Consider the following 24,737-nt stretch of genomic DNA (forward strand, 5'->3'; position numbering starts at 1 on the left):
GGATAGACAACTCCCAACTCAAGAGCGAGTTCACACAACTTGATGAGTCAATAAACAGACTTGTGGGTGAGCCGATAAACAGACTCGCGGGTGAGCCGATAAACAGACTCGATGGTGAGCCGATAAACAGACTCGATGGTGAGCCGATAAACAGACTCGATGGTGAGCCGATAAACAGACTCGATGGTGAGCCGATAAACAGACTCGATGGTGAGCCGATAAACAGACTCGATGGTGAGCCGATAAACAGACTCGATGGTGAGCCGATAAACAGACTCGATGGTGAGTCGATAAACAGACTCGATGGTGAGCCGATAAACAGACTCGATGGTGAGCCGATAAACAGACTCGATGGTGAGCCGATAAACAGACTCGATGGTGAGCCGATAAACAGACTCGATGGTGAGCCGATAAACAGACTCGATGGTGAGCCGATAAACAGACTCGATGGTGAGCCGATAAACAGACTCGATGGTGAGCCGATAAACAGACTCGATGGTGACTTTTCTCAACTATTACACCCTAGCAAGCCAAGCGCAATAATTCTTGATGTTCGGTCAGTAGCACTTATAGTGAATGCAGCTATGATACGCTGGCTAATATCACAATGCTAAAGTCAGAAACAGTGACAAGAATGTTATACCTATGTGCTTTTCAACTCAAGCAGAGCTTGTTTGTAAAGAACGCAGTATCTTTATTGGTGTTATATCTCTCAGTACCAAGCAGTAACACACCAACAATGATCAAACCGGCAGGTTATATAGCAATCCCAAGAAAAATCTACAAATTGATTGGCTGCACAGTAATCAGGTCAACCAATTCCACAATAACATATTTCGAATACAAAAACGATAACCTTTGTCACTAACTAATCACGCAATACGAGTATTAATAATTGTTTTTGTGTTTGTATAGTAACATGCAAATCTTAGAACAATATGGTAATAAATGGTTAACATAAAAAAATTGCTAGTATCACACATACATACACTCTACATTGAACAAGTGTTAAGCGTGCGCCTTATAAATGACTATTCAAATTTGTCTGAATTGCGATGAACGTAATATAGATCCGTTGAGTTAGCAATTTAAAGCTGCCGGATTATAGGCTTAGAAAAGACGTCATCAACTCTTGCGCATTCTGACGTCTACAATTACGGGTACACACTGATTGACAGCTCATTCGCTTTTACAAGCATGAAGTGGGGTCCAAGACCATTCGCCCATCGGTAGATCCTATCGGGGACGACAGTGACCCTCTCGGGCTACCAGTCAAAATCGATTTTTGAGTGCCAGTAGTCTCACCAACCACCTCAGCCCTTTTTAGGGCTATCATTTCCGTTTTAAGGGTTTTGTTCTGCGACGACAATGGTGGAAACTCGGTGTCGTAATTGTCGTCCACTTTTTTTATTACAAGTCCTTACACTAAGCATGTCCTTGGGATATTATGCATGCTATCGCGTTTCTTGTTTTGAAAATCATTTGAATACAGTGACTTTCATTATATAGATACTTTGTTGTATTATGACATGTATTATAATGAACACTCATGTCAATTGCCAGCAACTATTAGGGTAACCTTTTTAGCTAGAACTGACTTTATATAAAGGCATAAAGCTTTTAGCATGCTGACGGCTTCATAGTACCATTACTAACAGTCAACAAATAAGAAGCCAAAAAGGTATAATTAACATCTTAGCTTTTTTACTAGGGGTGTATTTTAATTTTTTGACTTAAAGAATAAAGAAGTATCTTTGAGCAGTAAATATCAGTCTTGCTTGCAATAAATTAACACCTTTACTAGTACCTGAACCAGTAATAATCAAATCAGTTCTCACAAGCTAAGCAAAAGTGCACAAACAGAACATAGACAAAATAAAATAACACGAAAAAGCAAATTTACCCCCGATGTTGTATGTGAATTTGGATTAGTTATGTATAACATAATTTATCGCTAACCGCTCATGATAACGGCAACCTCGTAAAAAGATTAGCGCACCTTTGCCCAAATAATTGTTATGTATATGCTTGCTGAACTACATAACTACTCCAACAAAAAGAAACTTAACCATTTAGGTAACAACTGGTGAATACTGCTTAATAAGTGAAACACCATTAAGCAACAGGCTTGTCAAAAACATTTTGACAAATACTGTGCAAGGTGAGACATTCTTTGTGAAATTGGCGCCACTGACATATGTGCGCATGATCAACGAGAGCACATTATGCAAAACATTATCATTGGTGATCAATACTGTCATTGACCTACAATATAGCACATTTTTTTGTTGTTTCCATGTGTCTCGAAGACGGTGCACTACTACTCCGGAAACACACCTAATGCTCAATCAAACAACCGTGATTGGACAAAAAACAGCTGTTTCCGCTTCACCCACATAGTTTAGTTTTAAACAAATATGGGTTCGCCATAACTTTCATCTTTAGCAGTTTCTTCAATTGTGAGCCTTAATGATTTATCTTGACACGCGTATTGTATTGAATTGCAGGCCGTTCGTGTTTATTGTCTAAAGACGACCAATAGCTTTTCTACCAGTTTTGTCTACCACAACTATCTACCGCATTAGTTGGTTTGAGCATAGCATGATTAAGGCATTTCAAACTAGCCTGCCAACCCAAGAGTGGGGCAATGCGTGAATTTTTTGTTTTTGGGGCAATTGATGTATCAATGATTGTATATATAAAATTGTAGAAATTGGGGCAAAAATCTCACGCATTTTCATTTTTTCTTTGGGGTGATTGCGTGAGTCTCACGCTCAATGCGTGAGAGTTGGCAGGTATGAGCATGGCCAAATCACGACATGCTAGTTTAATTCACCGCATTCATCAATTCAGCCTTATCCGATATGTACTAAGGCCATATCGAATAACGCTAAGCTGATAAATGCGTTGAATTAACTACTATGTCGTGATTAAGCCATGTTAGTTTGAGATGCCTTAATCATGCCAGGTTCAAACCAACTAATGTGATAGATTATGATATGTATATACCAATATCACAATGTGGTATGTACATACTATACTGTGTTATTGGTTTGAACATAGCAAACTGTGCTATTGGTTTGTTAATATAACAGTACGTTTCGCTGTGTAGTGATGATTTCTTGCGGTTTTGATGTAATTAAATGTTACTAGACTGCAATTGTGACAAAGCCGTTATTATTCGTTGCTGAAGTTTGGCATGTTAGCTACGCAAAATACCATCAGTCATATTTTGTTTTGGAATTTAATTGTACATTTACTATCTTGCTTTATATAATGTATTTAACTGAGATCTATCTATATATATATTTCTCAAAGTTTTTCTGTGTATTCGTGTATCTGTCTCTGTGTATGTTCAGCTCTAGCTATTAAAATCTTGGAATAAAAAATCTGCATCACAGAAGATTTAATGTTGGACCCTCCCATTCATCAGTCCAACACCTTACCATTAAAGCCACACGAGCTTGATAGATTTTTTAGGCGATGGATGTGGCTATATAAGTGCAAATACACCACCACTCTCCATTACGATGCAACTTGATGGCACAGCGTCATGGAGGACTGCAGTGTAATTTTATGCATGCTCAATCGTGAAACCAAGTAGTTAGCTCTTATTAGTAAGCTTACTAAAATTATCCATTGACAATATGCCAGGCTAATAGCAAGTGGCAGGCAACTACATTACTTCTCATTGTTTATAGGCTGATTTGTAATCCCCGGGCAACGCGAAGCATCCAGCTAATATACCCCTACAGGATGAAAATATTCTAGGGATTTAATTAATAATTCACGATTTCGGGTACAGTCAAATCCGCAAGTTATTAAAAACCGCGAATAATTAGTTTTATTTTTAACATAATGGAGAATAACTACTACCTCAAATTAAAAAGTGGCAGCTAAGCAGAGTTAGTAAACGTAGTTGAGTTCCAAACACTTTTCCAATCTTTGCCGGGGCTTTGAGTTGAGCCCATTGTCAATGCATCACACTTTTTTACAGAAGTTTTCAAGGTTGTCACAAGTTATTTGGAATTCGGCACTGCATCATCGAGAAAAAATTTCCTGCAGTTCTTTACGTTGGAAAAACTCATAAATTACCACAAGTTGTTGGTTCACCAAAGGCCTCCAAATCGATGAACATTCATGCAAACCTCTGGATGCGGCCAAAAATTTATAGCTTAGCATGATCAACATAAAATTCTTAGCTAAATAGAAGCCTCAACACGTGATATACGCATGTGAAGGTTTCACTCTATTGATAGCTGCTTTCATGGAATAATTTATTCGCGAAAATTGTCTTTTCAAGCATTTTCACATTGTCTTTTCAAGAAATTTAACTCCGCGAATAATTTCATCCTGTTGGGTATATATAAATCTCAAAGTTTACGTCTGTTTTTCTGTGGTTCTGGACTTAAATATGTCAAGCTATAGCTTTTAAAATCTTAGAACGAAAAGCTCACCTCGTACTGGATTTGAACTCACGGAGATTGCAACTACAATTTCAAACCGCGCATTTAACCACTGAACTATACAATCCTTATCATTTTATTGGTCTTATCATATCTCGTATACCGTACGCACACGCTAAATGTGCATTTCGATTATGTTATTAACTAATATTACCTTTTGCATTTGTTATTTTTTGAAATGTTTACAAACTAATATTTTGCTACCGTTACCTATTTTTTTCAATTGTAGTTTTTAAATGTGCCGTTACACTTCTATTTCCGGTTTTTCGTAAGATTCAATTGCTAAATTGATAAACGCTAATACTTTTCACGCAGACCATTGTATTATCTCGAGTAGGAATATCCTCTACATTCTCTCTCTGTTCGGTCAGACAAAGTACCAGACAAAGACAGTCCAATATCTCATTTTTACATTTGTACCAGTATCGAGAGGTACCAGTATCGTATTGTTAAAGGTTTTGATGGATAGTTTCTGCTGGAACACTAACCTTTTTTATACACACACACTTCTATGCACTAATTGTTATTAATTGTATCACATTGTATTGTTACCAATTCATCTTTTATTGTAATTGTAGCAAAACAGACTTAATTTAGCTATTGCTAATTATTTCACATTTACATTTAAAAACTTTTATAGTTGTTTCATTTTGTTTCTTAATTAGTTTGAGCTGCACAAAACATTTTCCTCATGCTATGAAGTTGGAAAGTTACAGTTGTTTGACCAAGTTTGTAAACCTTTACAGTTGTGTTAGTTTTTTATCTTAATTTATTTAAACTGCACAAAACACTTTTATCATGATATGAAGTTTGAAAGTTAGAATGGTAACTGTTGTTGCATGTTAAATAGAATTAAATTTTCTGTGCAAAGACTTTTATTACCCGGGCATACATCTAGTCTATATATAAATCTCAAACTCCATGTCACTGTGTGTAATTCAGTATGTCCAGCTATAGCTATTAAAATGAGGATTCCGTATCGCAGAAGATTTGATCGCGGAACCTCCCGTTCGCCAGGCCTTACCCATTTAGCTACCCTAGATTGATCGATTCATTGGGCGATGTATGTCACTATATGGGTGGAAATATGCTACCGCTCTCTGTTATGGCGCAACCGTCATTCTACGTATGAGTAAGAGCCGTAGGTAACTTGCAATCACTGTTTATAAGCTGAAATTATAAGTATAAATTATTTATTTATAAATATGGCTCGGATTTTATCAGTATATGTAGAATCAGTGTCAACATTGCGTTATAATTATTTGCCATGTTGGGTAAAGTAACAACGCAGCGTGACAACTAGATAGGGAAAATGTTTAAGATGGGTGGCCAACAGAAGTGCCTTTGTTTCCCGTTCATAAGCCTGCGTTTTGCCGAAAAAGTGACCTCTTGATACCACTGCATGGGGCTTGTGTCGTGAGTGGTTTTACCTCAAAAATTGGTTTGTTTTTTTGATACCAAAATCTTTATGTATGTATCTATATTTCTCAAAGTATGTCTGTATGTTGGTACACATTCCGGCTATAGATCTTAAAATCTTGGAATAAAGATTCCGTTTTGAAGAAGATTTGATCTCGGACTCTGCCGTTCACCAATCGGACACCCTACCCACTATACTACAAAAACTGAATTGCTAGCTTACTGATAAAGTTATTATATGCGAGCAAATACCTAACGGCTTTGCGTACGACGCGGGTCATCCCATAATGTCACGAGAAGCTGTTCGTTCACATTATTAAACGTACTGGCTAATAGCACGCAGGCTAATAGCGAGCAACTCTCACTACTTCTCATTGTTTATAAGACAAAACGCTTTTCTCATGATATGTACAGTAGCTTGAAAGTTAGAATGGCAAATGTTGTTATAAATTAAATACAAATCAATTTTCTGTTCAAAGATTGTTTCATTACCCGGGCAACGCCGAGTGGCACAGCTACAATGTAGTATATGTATCTACAAGGATTAGTATATATATAATCGTGATAACATAATCGTGTATAATTTGCTCATTATCGTGAATAACATCATTAGTCCACATGAGCAAATTGAGTAAGTTATTATGAATTAAAGTGTAAACATACTATTCTGAATAATTAATAATAATAATAATTTAATAATACATCACTTCTTTTGTTACAAATAACACAAAGTGCTTCATTGTAGATATAGTTAGCCATTTACAGCGAAGTAGTAAATAGTTAGCCGTTTTATGTCCTTTTTAATTTATTTTTATTTATTTACTTATTTATTTATATTGTCATCAGCCTCACTCACACTTCTTTCATATGTAGTGTGATCAGCCTCACTCACACTTCTTTCATATGTAGTGTGATCAGCCTCACTCACACTTCTTTCATATGTAGTGTGATCAGCCTCACTCACACTTCTTTCATACGTAGTGTGATCAGCCTCACTCACACTTCTTTCATATGTAGTGTGATCAGCCTCACTCACATTACTTTCATACGTAGTGTGATCAGCCTCACTCACACTTCTTTCATATGTAGTGTGAGTCAGCCTCACTCACACTTCTTTCATATGTATTGTGATTAGCCTCACTCACACTACTTTCATACGTAGTGTGATCAGCCTCACTCACACTTCTTTCATATGTATTGTGATTAGCCTCACTCACACTACTTTCATACGTAGTGTGATCAGCCTCACTCACACTTCTTTCATATGTAGTGTGATCAGCATCACTCACACTACTTTCATACGTAGTGTGAATCAGCCTCACTTACACTTCTTTCATATGTAGTGTGATCAGCCTGACTCTACACTACTTTCATATGTAGTGTGTTCAGCCTCACTCACACTACTTTCATATGTAGTGTGATCCCTTAATACTGAGATTGACCAGGCTTTAATACTTAGTGGAATTTCTCTTTGAAATTCATCATTCGAAGCAGTTTAATTTGGATGCATAGATAAAACCTTGATCATTTATTTATTCGATATCTAAACTCTAACGAAAGTTTGTTGTCATGTCAGTACAGGTTCTAACCAGTCATGAGTCTCCCTGGAAAGAGAATAGTGCAACAAACCTTTGATGATGTGGTAAAGGAAAACATAGAGGACTTGGAGCTGGAGCCAGCTGAGGCGATAGCTGATGCCATAGAACAATTTGAGGCACAGGTAACTTTGATAGACTATTTTTTCACGGGTTCATAACACTTATTGTACATTGTGATTATTTATGTTAAGAATTGAAAGCTTCAGTCTGTCTGTTAAACACATACATATGTCAAGATGCGTGTGTTTGGATACAGATTAGTGACTATTGGTAAAGAAAGACTTTCGTTTTGAATTATCCTAATTAATTTAAAATCTTTATTGTGCATTGATAGGAAAATGAGAAATATTTTTTAAGTTTATCGTTTAAAAAGAGACAATTTTATCTGGACAGTTCTCCGGATACCCGTGGGTGTCTGTGTGCGCGCATGTGTACGTTACCCCACATTTTCACATTTTTGGCCGATTTCATCCAAATTTGACATGCACATGCTCTTCGCCTCTCCTTAGTCATTAGAATTATTTGGTATCAAAACTCCATCTGGTTGCTGAGAACCAGTCTCTTAAGCACCCCCTCTGGCTATCTGATAGAACATGAGAGAAATTCCAGGCATCGCCAGGCTTGCCGCTACTTTAACTTATACGAGTTGTAATAATGTCCAATAACTTCTAACTTTGGCCGATAGTAAGTCTATGCTAGAAACTATTGGCTATATAAACTTTATGCTGGTCTGACTGAATTGCATGATGGTGATAAACTTATAAGTAGGTTTTGTATTTATAACATACATCGCAGGAACTACTTTTAAACTGTGATGGAGTGCTGTGTCTCAGGCTAGGCGATATTACAATTACAGGGTATCGAGCTGAACAATATCGTTACTGACTTAGTAATAACAGAGGGTGCCACCTCTTGGTACCCAGTGGTATGCGCCATGCAGAGTCTGCAGACTATAGACATACAGGACACACAGGCTCTCTATAAGCTCGTGACGATGCTGCGAAGTGAGTGTGACAAAAGCTTAGCCCACAGAGTCCTTGCAGCGCAGCGTTCTACTGGCTTTGAAACCTTATTCAATATCATCAGCAAACTCCCTTTGGAAGCCATAGAGTCTCGGCGGCTGCTTCTTGAAGTTTTCTGCTCATTTCTTGCTGGCCAACCAGATCTTGTGACAGAGGAAGCTATGGAAGCGTTCTTAGACAGCTGTAGGAGTGACGATAAGGACATTTGTCTCTACGGAGTTCGTCTTGTTCGTCTCAGCTGTATCATGCATGAGACAAACAGACAGACATTTGTCTGTAGGTAACTAATGTTTTGTCTTATTAGAAATAGAATATTTCACATGGCTTTCTTAGATTAGCCAATCATGGGCTCAATGCATGCCTAGGAGAAACAAATGTGGTTTACAGCTGACTAGAAGTGACGGGTGTCCCTAACATTTATTTGTATTTAACTTATAACAACATTTACTATTCTAACTTTCAAACTTCATATCACGAGAAAAGTGTTCTGTGTAGTTGAAATAAATTAAAAGAGAAAATAAAAACAACTGTAAAGGTTTTTAAACTTCGTCAAAAAACTGTAACTTTCAAACTTCATATTATGAGGAAAATGTTTTGTGCAGGTCAAATAAATTAAGAAACAAAATAAAACAACTATAAAAGTATTTAAATGGGAAATAATTAGCGTGTATAAATTAAAGTATAAAAAAGGTTACTGTTCCAGCAGAAGCTAACCATCAAAACTTTGAATGCGACGATACTGGTACCTCTCGATACTGGTACAAACATAAAAACGAGATATCGGACTGTCTTTTTCTGACCTAACGAAGAGAGAATGTAGAGGCTATTCCTACTCAAGATAATACAAATGTCCGCGTGAAAAGTATTGGCCTTTACCAATTTAGAAATTGAACTTTACGAAAAACCGGAAATAGAAGTTCACGAAAAGCATCATGTTTCATAGAGTTAATGGAGTTCATAGAGTGTAAATTAATGAAACTATCGTGTTTCATAGAGTTCATAGTTTCAGATATTATGTCATTTAGCATGTAAAATTGGGAAAAGGGTGTATAAAGTATATAGTAAAACCTAGGAATCACACAATCCTTCGTGGACCTGTGGATAGACAATAGGTTTACAAACTAATAGTTGTAATCTGCCGTGAGTTCAAATCCAGCAGAATTTGAGATGAAAATTCCAAGATTTTAAAACTATGGACTAACAAATATTGAAACAGATGATGGTGGATGAACACCAAGCATCGAGTAACAATCCCCCAATCTTTAAGCTTGTATGTGGTTTAACCATATACAAGCCAAGTTAAAGTTTGAGTGGATTCAGTGGTACCCAATGTCTGCTGTTCGTCTGTGTAAAGCTAACTACAGTAGGAAAAATTTTCCTCACACAGGATTTGAACTTGAGTTCTTCATTTAACAAACATGCGCACTTACCACTACACCACTCAGCCCTGCTACTTCAAAGCGGTTATTATGCATATAGTGATGACTAATGACAATATCTCACGATGCGCGGGACTGCCAAGCGTACCAGTACTAAAGTACTAACAACTTTACTGCTGTCAGAAATCCAAGTTGAGGTCCCTTTTGGGCTCATATTGTAATCTGTTGATGAAGACTTCTTTAAATCTCTAGACTTTGCAAACATCTTCAATTTCAAATCCTTAGGCTCAGTTATTATTTTGGTTTATGCTCAGAATCCTTCAGATCACAAACTACAACTATTTTGGTTCATCGATCAATTTTGGAATTGCTTTACAGCTTTTGTGTTTTATCACAGGACATTGTTTCTCAATTCAATTTGTCTCAATTCAATTTAAGTCTTAATTTTTTCACTCCGTTTAGCCAAAGGTGTGGTACCTCTATTAGCCGGGGTTCTTCGGACACACAAAACTGATGAGGCGATAGTGCGGGAGGTATGTCAAACGTTTCGAACTCTCACACTTGATGATGACCCGCGGGTGCCATTTGGAAAAGCTCATGATCATGCTAAGATGATAGTGACTGAGGCGGGAGCCCTCGAGCTGCTCCTTGATGTCGCACTAAGTAAGATGAGTTCTCCCTTTGCTTTCTTGCTCTCCAGAACATTGTGACAACTAGCATAAAATAATTTTACCTCTATTTACTGTTGCTTTTCATTAATTTGCTATGTTATGCTTCATGGTATAGCTATAAGCCTTAAAACATTTGGTATCTATTTTTTAGTGAAACAGTCCACCATGTAATTTTTAAATGTAATTTTAGATGTCAGTACATGAAGGAAAAACTCCTTGCAAATGTTCATTACTGTTAACTATTATACTATAAGAGTTCATTAGATTGCAGCCGTCAGCTTTAATTTTATCTTTAGTTATTTTTTCTGGTTTCTTCTCTCTGTCCTGATACGCTTTACATTATTCATAGCTTCACTGTGCGAAATCAGATTTAGACTACATTAGTAGTCGAAGAAAGCTTCTTCAAATAGTGGTAACTTGGTCTGTTTCTAAAAATCTTTTGTTGTTACACGCTTCAGTGTACTCAAGTTCTCTGCAACTATGTATTTGCAGAGTATTTTGTCGTGTACCATTATCAATTGATATCTAATAATTTATTATTTGTCAAGTCAATAAACAGCTTGATCTGTTGTATATTTAGTGTCAAATTTCTATTATAGTATTAGCTTCTGTTGACAGAACCCATACTAGTAATATACATGGGTAGACAAGGTGGGTCCTTGTTATGTATACATCTCCTTTTATCAACGAAATGGTAGACATATTTTTTATCCTAGCTAGGGTTGCTGTGTCTGTAGGTCACGAATCAGATGTAGTCCTGGCTGACATATTGTAACCTTTGGTAGGCTTGCTATGTCTGCAGGTCACAAATCAGATGCAGTCCTGGCTGACATATTTGCAACACTAGGTAGGCTCGCTGTGAGAAACGAGTTTTGTCAGAAGATTGTTGACCTGGGAGGGCTGACCTTGATGCTTGATCTGCTTACTCGCAACATTAAACATAAAGTAGGTACTTCCTGTATTTACTCTCGCTACTCCCATATTTATCACAAAATGTCCCAATTGACTCCAAAAAAGCTGTTCTACCTGGTAAGCAAGTTAGCTAGTAGATTACATCAAGGCTGGGATGGATCCGTTCTACCTGGACAGAGTTCAGCTTGACTACCATCTCGTCTATCGCTAGATTATCTCTTGCATTTAGGAGTAAGAAAACATTCTAATCACGCTACACACATATTAGAAGCAAAGAACTATGTGGGACATCAAGTGGCTGGCCAAGACCACAAACTTAGAAGTCTTACAATGGGCAGGCCTATCGTCGATGGCTGACATCCTTATTGAAAAAATGTCTGAGATGGTGGGGCCATGTACACAGGCCACGTAAATCTCAGACCTGTGATGGTATAAATCTCAGGCCACGTACATAGAATGGAACAACATCAGATCCACAGTTATACTCGCAGCAATCTGATAGTAAACGAAATCGAGGAAAGCCTAGACTCCGCTGTATAGATGTAACTAAGAAGAATTTAAAATGGAGGCAGATTAATACCAACTCATGGGAAATGCTTGTAACTGAGGTGATTGTAGATCTGTTATAATACGTAAGCCACAAACATACAGTTTTAGTTGCATCAACTGACGGCAAGAGAAGAGAGAGAGAGAGATTTCAAAGGAGAGAGAGCAATTCTTGGATACCCTTGTGCCATGATATTGAGTATAGATCTGTTGGTGAGATTTCAGTGTTGTGAAGTGATTCCCATCTTGCCTCTCACATAATTAACTGCAATATTATTTCTTTACAGGTGATAGTGACAAACATCATAGGAGTGTTTAAGGCTATAGCTGGAAATGACAATGTGAAGGTAGCTATAACAAAATCTGATGCTCCGGCAATCATAGTCTCCGCTATCGATCACCATCAAACCTCCGAGGCGCTGTGCGCCAATTCCTGCGCCTGTCTCGCTACCATTTCCCTCAGGAACCCTGAAAATGTGAAGCGTATCATGGAGTGTCATGGACACACAGCCGTTATCCAATGTATGAAGTTGCACCCAAACTCTACTCAAGTGCAGGTAACTTCCATTGTCCATTGTGTGACAGTTGCAAGCTACTTTCTCTCTTTCCAACCAACTGCAAAATCAAACTATGGCTATTTGATTATTAATTTTAACAGTTATTTAAATGTACTTTATGCATTAATTGCTTTGTTAGAATGATGTTCAAGTAGAAAGCTTGAGATTTACATTGGTGGTACCTACAAACATATCAAATGTGGACAGACAACTTCATATTTGTTTAAAGCAATCTACTGGTTTGTGACAAACATTTGCACCAACAACAGTGGCGTTTTGTTATCTGTTGTTTTTTATAGAATGCTTTTATGACTGATAAGCATTTGCTCAGTCGAGAGTTAGTAGTGTTAGTCAACTAGTAACCCTTATCATAGACTGAGTCGCCGACGCGTTGTTACCATTTATCATCATAGCCAACTTTGAACATCTGTAGTTCCTTTTCATTTCTCATCTCTACTCCACTGATATACATTATCATTTCTCATCTCTACTCCATTGATATATATTATCATTTCTCATTTCTACTCCACTGATATATATTATCATTTCTCATATCTACTCCACTGATATATATTATCATTTCTCATATCTACTCCACTGATATATATTATCATTTCTTATCTCTGCTCCACTGATATATATTATCATTTCTTATCTCTGCTCCACTGATATATATTATCATTTCTTATCTCTGCTCCACTGATATATATTATCATTTCTCATCTCTACTCCACTGATATACATTATCATCTCTCATCTCTACTCCACTGATATATATTATCATTTCTTATCTCTACTCCACTGATATATATTATCATTTCTCATCTCTACTCCACTGATATATATTATCATTTCTCATTTCTACTCCACTGATATACATTATCATCTCTCATCTGTACTCCACTGATATATATTATCATTTCTCATCTGTACTCCACTGATATATATTATCATTTCTCATCTCTACTCCACTGATATATATTATCATTTCTTATCTCTGCTCCACTGATATGTATTATCATTTCTCATTTCTACTCCACTGATATATATTATCATTTCTCATCTCTACTCCACTGATATATATTATCATTTCTTATCTCTACTCTACTGATATATATTATCATTTCTTATCTCTACTCCACTGATATATATTATCATTTCTCATCTCTACTCCACTTATATATATTATCATTTCTCATCTCTACTCCACTGATATATATTATCATTTCTCATCTCTACTCCACTGATATATATTATCATTTCTCATCTCTACTCCACTGATATATATTATCATTTCTCATCTCTACTCCACTGATATATATTATCATTTCTCATCTCTACTCTACTGATATATATTATCATTTCTCATCTCTACTCCACTGATATACATCATCATTTCTCATCTCTACTCCACTGATATACATTATCATTTCTCATCTCTACTCCACTGATATACATTATCATTTCTCATCTCTACTCCACTGATATATATTATCATTTCTCATCTCTACTCCACTGATATATATTATCATTTCTCATCTCTACTCCACTGATATATATTATCATTTCTTATCTCTACTCCACTGATATATATTATCATTTCTCATCTCTACTCCACTGATATATATTATCATTACTCATCTCTACTCCACTGATATATATATATATATATTATCATTTCTCATCTCTACTCCACTGATATATATTATCATTTCTCATCTCTACTCCACTGATATATATTATCATTTCTCATCTCTACTCCACTGATATATATTATCATTTCTCATCTCTACTCTACTGATATATATTATCATTACTCATCTCTACTCCACTGATATATATTATCATTTCTCATCTCTACTCCACTGATATACATCATCATTTCTCATCTCTACTCCACTGATATATATTATCATTTCTTATCTCTACTCCACTGATATATATTATCATTTCTCATCTCTACTCCACTGATATATATTATCATTACTCATCTCTACTCCACTGATATATATATATATATATATATATATATATTATCATTTCTCATATCTACTCCACTGATATATATTATCATTTCTCATCTCTACTCCACTGATATATATTATCATTACTCATCTCTACTCCACTGATATATATATATATATATATATATATATATATATATATATATTTGAAAAATTATTGCGAAAAAAGTAAACTTTTAGTATTTGCGTTACAAATCTGTTTCGTGCGAAGCACTCCTCAGACGCAATTGTACTAAAAAAAAAAAAAAAAAAAAAAAAAAAAAATTTTTTTTTTTTTTTTTTTTTTTTTTAGTACAATTGCGTCTGAGGAGTGCTTCGCACGAAACAGATTTGTAACGCAAATACTAAAAGTTTACTTTTTTCGCAATAATTTTTCAAATATTTCATACTCCACTAATAATCTTTTAGGTTTTAGTGTAGAGTTCTCTTTTTATATGCTTTTGCACTTGCTTTTAGTTAACATATATATATATATATATATATTATCATTTCTCATCTCTACTCCACTGATATATATATATATATATTATCATTTCTCATCTCTACTCCACTGATATATATTATCATTTCTCATCTCTACTCCACTGATATATATTATCATTTCTCATCTCTACTCCACTGATATACATTATCATTTCTCATCTCTACTCCACTGATATATATTATCATTTCTCATCTCTACCCTACTGATATATATTATCATTTCTCATCTCTACACCACTGATATATATTATCATCTCTCATCTCTCATCTCTACTCTACTGATATACATTATCATTTAAAATCTCGCTGTAGGCAGTTTAAAAACTCTCTCTGGAGCAATAAGGCGTTCTTATTCCACCTTGTCCCTCAGATAGGTGGTATGACGAGAAGATCTGTCTGCCAGTAATTCAACTAATTGATATTTCAGATGCTAATTTGTGCAACTTTTTATGTGATGCTTGTTTGCTGCATCTTTACATATGGTTCTTCATAAAAAATGGGGTGCTGCTAATAGCTATGACCTGCTCAGCTGTCAATAATCATTTAATAACCATATCTGGAAAGGGTATCAGTTGTGAAACTGGTTGTTTTAACAAAGATGTTGTATTTTAGAAACAAGCTTGTATGGCAATCCGTAACCTGGTCTCACGAACAAGAGAAAACAATGAGGCAATACTGGGACTGGGCGCTGAAGAGCTCATAAACAGGGCTATGACAGTGCCGGACTGCAAGGATGAGGCCAAAGCTGCGTTGAGGGACCTTGACTGCAATGTCGAGCTGACAATAAGATGGAAAGGAGAAAGAGGGCAAATATCCCAGTGACACTCTTCGCTAGACTAACTTGGAAATATCATGACACTAAATATATATGTCATGCGCAACATTGTCAAATTCCTGATGAATTTTTCATATTGAGCCACAAACTCCTATCGTAAGTCCCTTGATATTACTGCTGAAGTAGACCTTTTGACTGACAATTATGCTTTGTTTAATATGTATATTTTATTTATTTGTTTGCTGTTCGTACAAAAATATATGATTTGGAAGAAAGACTGAGAACTGTGACAGATAGTCTAACAGGAAGTTGTGCACACCCACTATTCAATTGATGGCATTTAGCATATTATTAATAATTTATAATATAACAGTAAAATAATAGATGGTTAAACTTGTAAGTGTCAGAAATACAAGCAGAGCGCAATATTAATAATAGTAAAATAGACATCAGAATGAATGATTAACAGAATGAATGACTAACAGAATGAATGACTAACAGAATAAACGATTAACATAATAATTGATCAACAGAATAAAATCATTCACTAACTGTTCTTGTGTAAGGCCTACATCAGAGTGGATCAGCCCACCCATGGTTATCAAATGTTTGCACATATAACTGCTGCAGACGAGCCCAAAACTTAGATGATCCAACAAGAGCGATGCAGAATAATATGGATGCATAGAAAAGCAGGAGTAACGCCTGGCTATGTCTTTGTATCCACAGCAAGCACTGGGAGGGCTCCTTTCTACACCTGTCAATCACACATTGCAAAAACAAGATCAATACATCAACTCAGTTCGATTTTGTAACTACTAGAGCAATACAGGAAGAATGGATCCAAATATGCAATCTTCAGAGACTTGAAAGGGTGGATATGAATAGATGATGCATTCTTTGTTGATCCATTTTATTGCAGTGCTACGAGGGTGTTAAAGAAGGTTGATTTGAGGGTCAGTGTAACTAGCTAATAGTGAGTAGTTGCGTCTATCAGCAGTTCTAATACAGAGACTAATAGAAGTATGAAAAAAAAACTAATCATTGACCAATCATATGATAGAGCAATTCTATTGATATCGTGTCAAGGCTTTTCAGTATGAAGGTCGTATAGCTAAGGTCTTGTAATGAAGGAATCGATCGATGGAGGCATGTAAGTTTGCTCAAGGCAAGCCTTTTGTTAAAAATTGGGATGAATATCCGACACTATATCAACCACCATCTATACAGCTACTCCGTGTCAGGTACTCTATCAACTACCATCCTTACAACTACTCAGTGTCAGGTACTCTATCAACTACCATCCTTACAACTACTCAGTGTCAGGTACTCTATCAACTACCATCCATACAGCTACTCAGTGTCAGGTACTCTATCAACTACCATCCTTACAACTACTCAGTGTCAGGTACTCTATCAACTACCATCCATACAGCTACTCAGTGTCAGGTACTCTATCAACTACCATCCTTATAACTATTCAGTGTCAAGTACTCTATCAACTACCATCCTTACAACTATTCAGTGTCAGGTACTCTATCAACTACCATCCTTACAACTACTTAGTGTCAAGTACTCTATCAACTACCATCCATACAGCTACTCAGTGTCAGGTACTCTATCAACTACCATCCTTACAACTACTCAGTGTCAGGTACTCTATCAACTACCATCCTTACAACTATTCAGTGTCAGGTACTCTATCAACTACCATCCATACAGCTACTCAGTGTCAGGTACTCTATCAACTACCATCCTTACAACTATTCAGTGTCAGGTACTCTATCAACTACCATCCTTACAACTACTCAGTGTCAGGTACTCTATCAACTACCATCCTTACAACTATTCAGTGTCAGGTACTCTATCAACTACCATCCTTACGACTATTCAGTGTCAGGTATTCTATCAACTACCATCCTTACAACTACTCAGTGTCAGGTACTCTATCAACTACCATCCATACAGCTACTCAGTGTCAGGTACTCTATCAACTACCATCCTTACAACTACTCAGTGTCAGGTACTCTATCAACTACCATCCTTACAACTATTCAGTGTCAGGTACTCTATCAACTACCATCCTTACAGCTAGCAGTTTTTGGTGTAAGTCAGTTGATTCTAAAAAGTAGCTTCATCTCAATACAGCACCAATATGTAACAGCGCGTCTTTGTTAAAACCTATACTAGAAATTTCACTAGCAATGTCACTAGCAATATCACTAGCAATGTCAGTAGCAATGTCACTAGCCATGTCACTAGCAAGGTCACTAGCAATATCCCTGACAACGTCACTGGCAATGTCACTAGCCATGTCACTAGCAATATCCCTGGCAACGTCACTGGCAATGTCACTAACCATGTCACTAGCCAAGTCACTAGCCATGTCACAAGCCATGTCACTAGCAATGTAACTAGCAATGTCACTAGCAATGTCACTAATCACGCCACCAGCAATATCACTAGCAATGTCACTAGTAATGTAAATCCTGTGCATGTTTTTATCAGAAATAAACAGAAAAACCATTCTGTTTACAAACAGTTCTTTTTCCCAACATTTGTAATTCAGAGAAGATATTAACAGAAAAATCCACTGACCGCTGATATTTTGAAATCATAAAGAAAAAGGCAAATGAAACAGTTTTGCATTTAACGTATCAGAAAAGTTGAGTAATCAAAGAGTGATGCTAGTAGACAATAAACATACCTGATGCCTGTCGACCTTTGGCCAGAGTAGACAAGCAGGTACTTGAGTCTAACCATGTCATTATTAGTAACTATGAGGTATTTGTCAGGTACATCACCGCCGTAGCTGTTCGGCGCTCTCCTCCCTGTACTTCTGCTGCCTGAAATTATTCCAGACGAAATCAAGAATTTGAAGGATTTAATAGTAAAGGAAATGCAATCACTAGTAGTGTTATTATCATTCCTATATGACATAGTAACCAAATAAACATACATAACAGGAGTCATGAAACCGCTTTGTTCCTCCAATTTCTATATGAAGTTCTCAGAACTTATTTAGCATTGTTTGTGAATCTAGTGTTTATACACTAAACCATTTTGTTCATTTGACATTGTACCAGAATTTAAAAATTATATTTCAAAAAAATATCCCTGAGATGTTTACAGTAATCTAATATAAGGTAATAAATAGATTACAACAAATCATTGATTAGCATGAAGACAACTACTGCATGCTATATCCACGCCTGTTCTTTCCTGAGATCATACCTCATTATAATCAAGGCAGACTAGGATAATTCTTCACTAAATCCTATAACCTGCTACTCTGACCAAATCCTTCATGTTACCAACTCAAATGACCAATGGCGCTGTCAGAATATTTCTTCTATTTCTATTTTCAACGCCATCAGATCCTGTGCGCAGCCTTACATTCGCAGACCACGTTTTGTGAATATGACACACAGATTATAGATATTAGAGTACAGATATTAGATTATAGATATTAGATTATAGATATTAGATTATAGATATTAGATTATAGATATTAGATTATAGATATTAGACTATAGATATTAGATTATAGAGATGTAAAAATACAAATAGTCAGCCACACAGTGAAATCATGAGGTCAGCCAGGCTACCTCGTCTAGCATGGTGATGTTTTCAAATCAATTTCCACAAAAATTACTAGGTTTATAAATTTGTATATTGTTGAATACTGAGTGTCTGAGACACGAAGCAAATGTATTTTGTATGAAGTATTTTTTTTTAGACCTGAGATACCACAGACTATAGAGATGACATGATTTAATAGGGAGGGTTTGTTACCTTCCCGTGAAGACTTGTGGATAACACTCGGGTGCTCTATGACCTCACACAGAGCTATGATGCTAAAAGACTTTCCGAGGGTTGACTCAGGCCAGCCAGTGCTACTTGGTTTGCTGTATCCCATGGCAACTGTTGGTTCCAGAGCTAGATAAGTTCCCTCACCATATAATGATGTCTAGGGTAAAAATATGCACACAAAATAACTACAAAGATGATCCACTTCATTTGTGTTAGTCACAGATAATGTATGTGGTTGGGGGTGGCTTCACGTCCCTCCCAGTCAGTAGAAACTAGAGCAACATATTTTGACTGGTTGTCTTTCTATGTCAAAGGGTACACAAGACTCAAATTTTACATCTGTTGTCAGTGAAGCAAACAGATTGTTAGCTGTATTAACTCAGTGTACTTGTGACAAATTTGGATGCATATAATTAATAAAGGTAACACTTTGTTTAAGCTACCATAAAAATGCACTATGCGCCTACTTGTCAAATTCACAAGTGTTAGTACCTGTAGAGGAGAAGTAGCAGAGATACATACACGATGTGAGCCAGATTTATCATATATTCATTAGAAATCTCCATAGCTTAGAACTATTATATAAGTGCCAAGAAAGGTTGCTTGCTATAGACCTGTCATTTGTTATACATCTTTTACTTGTTATACACCTGTCACTTTCTACACATTTTACTCGCTATACACATTTTACATGCTATACATCTTTTACTTGCTATACACCTTTGGCTTGCTATATACCTTTTGCTTGCTATAAACCTTATGCTTGCTATACACCTTTGCTTGCTACACATCTGTCATTTGCTGTATGTATGTTGCTAAGCTATACACCTGTTGCCGCTTTCCCTCTACTGCTTGCTAGGCTGCTCAAAATTAATTTTTTACTTGAGAATAACAACGCGACGCCTGAAAGGTAAAACACCCAGTGAGCAGGATGTTGTGTAGGGAAGTCTTTTACATAAATTCTCAGTTTCAGGCTATTTGAAGCACTAGTCTTCTTGCAAGAAGCTGAAATATGCCTACATGTTTGGCTGCAACTTAGAAAACAGCCAAACTATCAACAGAATTTGATGATATAGGCCAGTGTGATATTGTAGAATGATCCAAACCACCAAATGCTTCAGCCAATCACTGTCAACCTTCAGCCAATCACTATCTACTGCAATTATTACCTGTACTCAAGAAACAGCAGAGGTTAGATAACAACAGCAGCACAAAAATGATGTGGTAGCACGTGAGATTTGACCTTGACCAATAAACTCCGTTCATACACCAGAAGCATTCCTTAATAATTACGTCTATAAAAATATCAAAAATGATATTATTTAAAATGACTTACAGACAATGTAAATGTGAATTATCACACATTTGACTCTTCAGTTAGTGAGCTTTTTTGATAGCGCAATTAAAAAGTTTAGGTATTGATCGGCACATTGCCACTTCACTGCTGAACTACCCCAACCAATGCTTGTTTCATAAGTTGTGGCCTGCCATGCATATTGTAACAAGTTATAAGTGACTGACTGATGCTTCCAGTAGATTGAGATTTAGCGAATGTCAAGAAAAGATTTTTTTGCATGACATAGAGTTAACAAATTGTCTCACATAAACTTGGTTTCATAAAACCTTTAATAGTTATTTTTCATTACCTCATTAACATGAGCATGCAGTCATACCTTATTAACATGAGCGTGCAGTCATGCCTTATTAACATGAGCATGTAGTCATACCTTATTAACATGAGCATGCAGTCATACCTTATTAACATGAGCATGTAGTCATACCTTATTAACATGAGCATGTAGTCATACCTTATTAACATGAGCATGTAGTCATACCTTATTAACATGAGCATGCAGTCATACCTTATTAACATGAGCATGTAGCCCATGATGCAAAATTGAGTAGAAGTTCTCAGCCTTACTACCATGGTATGCATAGATGAGATTTCTGGCGGCACGAGTCTCCTGAAACGCTGCCTCTTTTGATTCGTCATACTCCAACTCATAGAGGTACTCTGGATCTGGCAAGGATATTTGTTCACCAGTGAGTTTTCGCAAATCGCTCATCTGCAAAAAAAATCGTAACAAATCAAAGGTCACTATTGGTATAAAGATAGCCTATGTGCATGCATCTGACTCAGCAGCCAATTACAGGAGCGCACTACAACGAACCAAAACGTGGTATTAGCCTACAACATAGCAATGGTAAAATATTACATCATTCTGCATTCTGTTTTTACTTAGACTGTGTTATCTGTTCACCCTAAAAGTCGAACTGACCAGTGAAATTTATGCTACAAGCTGAAAGAATAATACACAATTGGTAGACAACAGAGGAGAACTATTGGAGTCTGTCTGACCTACCTGGTCAAGTGGAGCAGAGCGAATTTTAGTCTTGTGAGATTTTATAACCCACTCTATGAGCTTCATTTGTGGAGTACTAAGGCTACAACTGCCATTAAGTATGGCTGTTATGGATGGCAAAGCGGCAATATCACTTCGCTACAAAATAATAACCACACTAAAGCCATTCAGAGCTCATACGCACCTGCTCATTCAAGACTTTGGTTTTGGCATTTTGGGCAACGAAACTGATGATAACATGGCACCGTCTTGCTCTCAACAGCAAGACTGGGAATTGTAAATTGGATAAGTCAACCTTTATTTATATGGTAATTTATAGCTGCTATGGTACATTTTGTTAAAAAAATTTTGTACCCTGGGTCTGGGTTTAGTAAAACGCATGACGAATTGTGTGACGCTGCGTGATGGCTAAAATCATGCCAGATCGTCATAAAATTGCTCCCAATGGCTTACCAGATGTATTTTAAGTAATATCTCAACAGACCAGCAACCATTGGGAGCAATTTTATGACGCTCAGGTATGATTTTAGCCATCACGCAGCGTCACACAATTCATCACGCGCTTCACTAGATCCGCTGAAGGTCTTTTTCCCCAGCCTACTTTGGCAGGACTAACAATATGTTGCACTGTTGGGATGCAATCATTGTTAGAATATGCACTTAAATTTTAAAAAGAACTTTGTGGAGATGCCAGTTTCTGAAACCTTTGCGCAACGATGGCTTTTGTTCAACATAAATTTAGGTGATGATAATAAAATATGGTTACATAATTACAAAATCATTACCAAGTTACATATATCTTTTTCCCCATTAATCAAGCAGTACATCGGAGGAAATGGCTTGAGAAGAGATTCATATTTGTAGCTTGACACAGCGGCAGCAAATATAGAAACTGCAAAATCAACATCGGCAGCATTCTCCCTCATGTAACTAATTCCTTGCAACTCTGGAGCTTCCATTTTGCTGACTCATCCGTCTGGATTACATGAAAACTTCATTCTTCAACTGAAATTGTCAGCATGCATTGCGCTTCTCACTAAAAAGACTTGCTGGATTAAATTTGGAAAGGGTATGTCCCATGACGACTAAACTAAACAATACAATAATTTAAGGCGTTTTTATGTATCAGCAGAAAAATCCATTGATAAAGCAGAAGTTAAAATGAAATAACTATATATGGTATAGACAAAAATAGGAGGCTACAGGAAAAGGTTGAGGAATTCAAAGGTTGCAGAGAGTGAATTATTGAATCGTACAGTTAAATAAACCTTGGTATATTCAAATACAATATTTCATTCTAAAAACTTGTTAAACAATGGTGAATGCATTAAAATAAAAAAACTTGATATAAAAATTGTTGATCAATTTTTTGCAAATACAGTTTTTAATTAATAATGAAAATTAAAAACAATACACCTGGTCCTGCAATCAAAATCATTTATTTCTGTTGTAGCCAGACAAAGGTTTGAATTAGAAATGAATAAAAATAATGTGTAATTATGATAAAGATAATCAGTGTAGCAAAATTTGTAACTATAAGAGGATTGTTGTCTGACAATAGCAAATAGCCAATGAACTACTAAGAAATGTTCTATTACATGGCAGTAGAAATACTATGCCGAATACTAAATAATCAAACATAGTATTTCAGTTGATTTCAAAATGAGATATTGAAAGGTTCAAGTATTTTTAGTTATATATTGTAAAACACATTAAGATTCATGCCGAGTCATTCTAATTTGCATATAATTGAACCAACCAATTAAATAAATTTATTTTGAGCTAAACTTTCTTTATTATTGGTGCTCGACTATGTTCCTTTCAAATCATTTGAATTGCTTACTTAGCGGATGCTAAGGTTGAAATTCAGGATACTCAAAAGGAGCTGTTGCACTTGTAATATATTTACATTTATTTATGTTAGTTGATGATGATTATAGGATACTTGGTGTGTTGCACTATTGACCTCGCATTTAAGAAGTCCTATGAAGTTTTTACTTGAATAAGATAAGCGTTTGATGTAACGTACACCAATATATTCAATGGCCTTAGTTTAACTAATGTTGCATGAAGCAATCAGGAGCCATAAAATAGCCTAGTTTTATTTATTTTTGACGTGATGTTTTAAACAATTTTTAGCTATCAAATATTGCTCTACTTTTTATTCTGTATCATTTGAAGAACAAAGCCTAACAGAAATGGATAGGATATATCATGAATTTGATTCACAACTTTCTCTTAGAGAAACATCAGTCAGTAGTCCTGAAAGGAACATGCTCACAAAAAATGTGATGTCACATCAGGAGTTGTCACATCAGGAGTAATACAGGGATCTGTTTTGGGTACTCTATTCCACTGTTACATAAATGGCCTGCCTGATGGTTTATCATGAAACATCAGTCTCTATGCTGATGACACACTTTTGTATCAAACTACCAATGATCTGTCGAATGCCGAAAGATTCTAGAGAAACCTAAATTCTGTGTACAAATGGTTGAGGTAATGAAAGATATCATTGAACGAAAAAAAGTGCTAAGCAGTATGTGTAAAAACATGGAAACAAAAACAATATACACCCTCAGTTCCTCACTCTTTGAATTGCCTGAAAGCACCAAATATCTTGGTGTGACAAACTGTACAATTATCTGAAACTTGACCAACATGTACATGAGAAATGTGCCAAGTTGAGGAGAATGCTTGGGGGACATA

The 24,737-nt window shown here is 36.1% G+C and overlaps 2 protein-coding genes across 4 annotated transcripts; one reads left to right on the forward strand and one right to left on the reverse strand.

Annotated features, from left to right (window-relative positions):
- The first annotated feature begins 2,385 nt into the window (after nt 1-2,385).
- On the forward strand, nt 2,386-16,129 carry LOC137389851 (armadillo repeat-containing protein 6-like). 2 transcript variants are annotated; one of them, XM_068075989.1, is made up of 7 exons: nt 2,386-2,459; nt 7,462-7,605; nt 8,340-8,781; nt 10,347-10,547; nt 11,358-11,500; nt 12,301-12,570; nt 15,690-16,129. In XM_068075989.1, the coding sequence occupies exons 2-7, from the start codon at nt 7,480-7,482 to the stop codon at nt 15,897-15,899; spliced, it is 1,392 nt and encodes a 463-aa protein (XP_067932090.1). In that variant the 5' UTR covers nt 2,386-2,459; nt 7,462-7,479; the 3' UTR covers nt 15,900-16,129. The 2 variants fall into 2 exon arrangements, with proteins under 2 accessions (XP_067932090.1, XP_067932091.1); XM_068075990.1 differs by having other exon boundaries at nt 2,406-2,459; nt 7,467-7,605.
- Nucleotides 16,130-16,241: 112 nt separating this feature from the next.
- LOC137389853 (protein mono-ADP-ribosyltransferase PARP16-like) lies at nt 16,242-23,059 on the reverse strand. Of its 2 annotated transcripts, none has more exons than XM_068075992.1 (6): nt 22,814-23,059; nt 22,029-22,166; nt 21,528-21,731; nt 19,648-19,822; nt 18,560-18,683; nt 16,242-16,609 (listed from the first exon to the last, which is right to left on the reverse strand). In XM_068075992.1, the coding sequence occupies exons 1-6, from the start codon at nt 22,985-22,987 to the stop codon at nt 16,426-16,428; spliced, it is 999 nt and encodes a 332-aa protein (XP_067932093.1). In that variant the 5' UTR covers nt 22,988-23,059; the 3' UTR covers nt 16,242-16,425. The 2 variants fall into 2 exon arrangements, with proteins under 2 accessions (XP_067932093.1, XP_067932092.1); XM_068075991.1 differs by having other exon boundaries at nt 18,560-18,698.
- Nucleotides 23,060-24,737: the final 1,678 nt, after the last annotated feature.

Source organism: Watersipora subatra, chromosome 3, assembly GCF_963576615.1.
Source record: "Watersipora subatra chromosome 3, tzWatSuba1.1, whole genome shotgun sequence".
NCBI classification, from domain to species: domain Eukaryota; kingdom Metazoa; phylum Bryozoa; class Gymnolaemata; order Cheilostomatida; family Watersiporidae; genus Watersipora; species Watersipora subatra.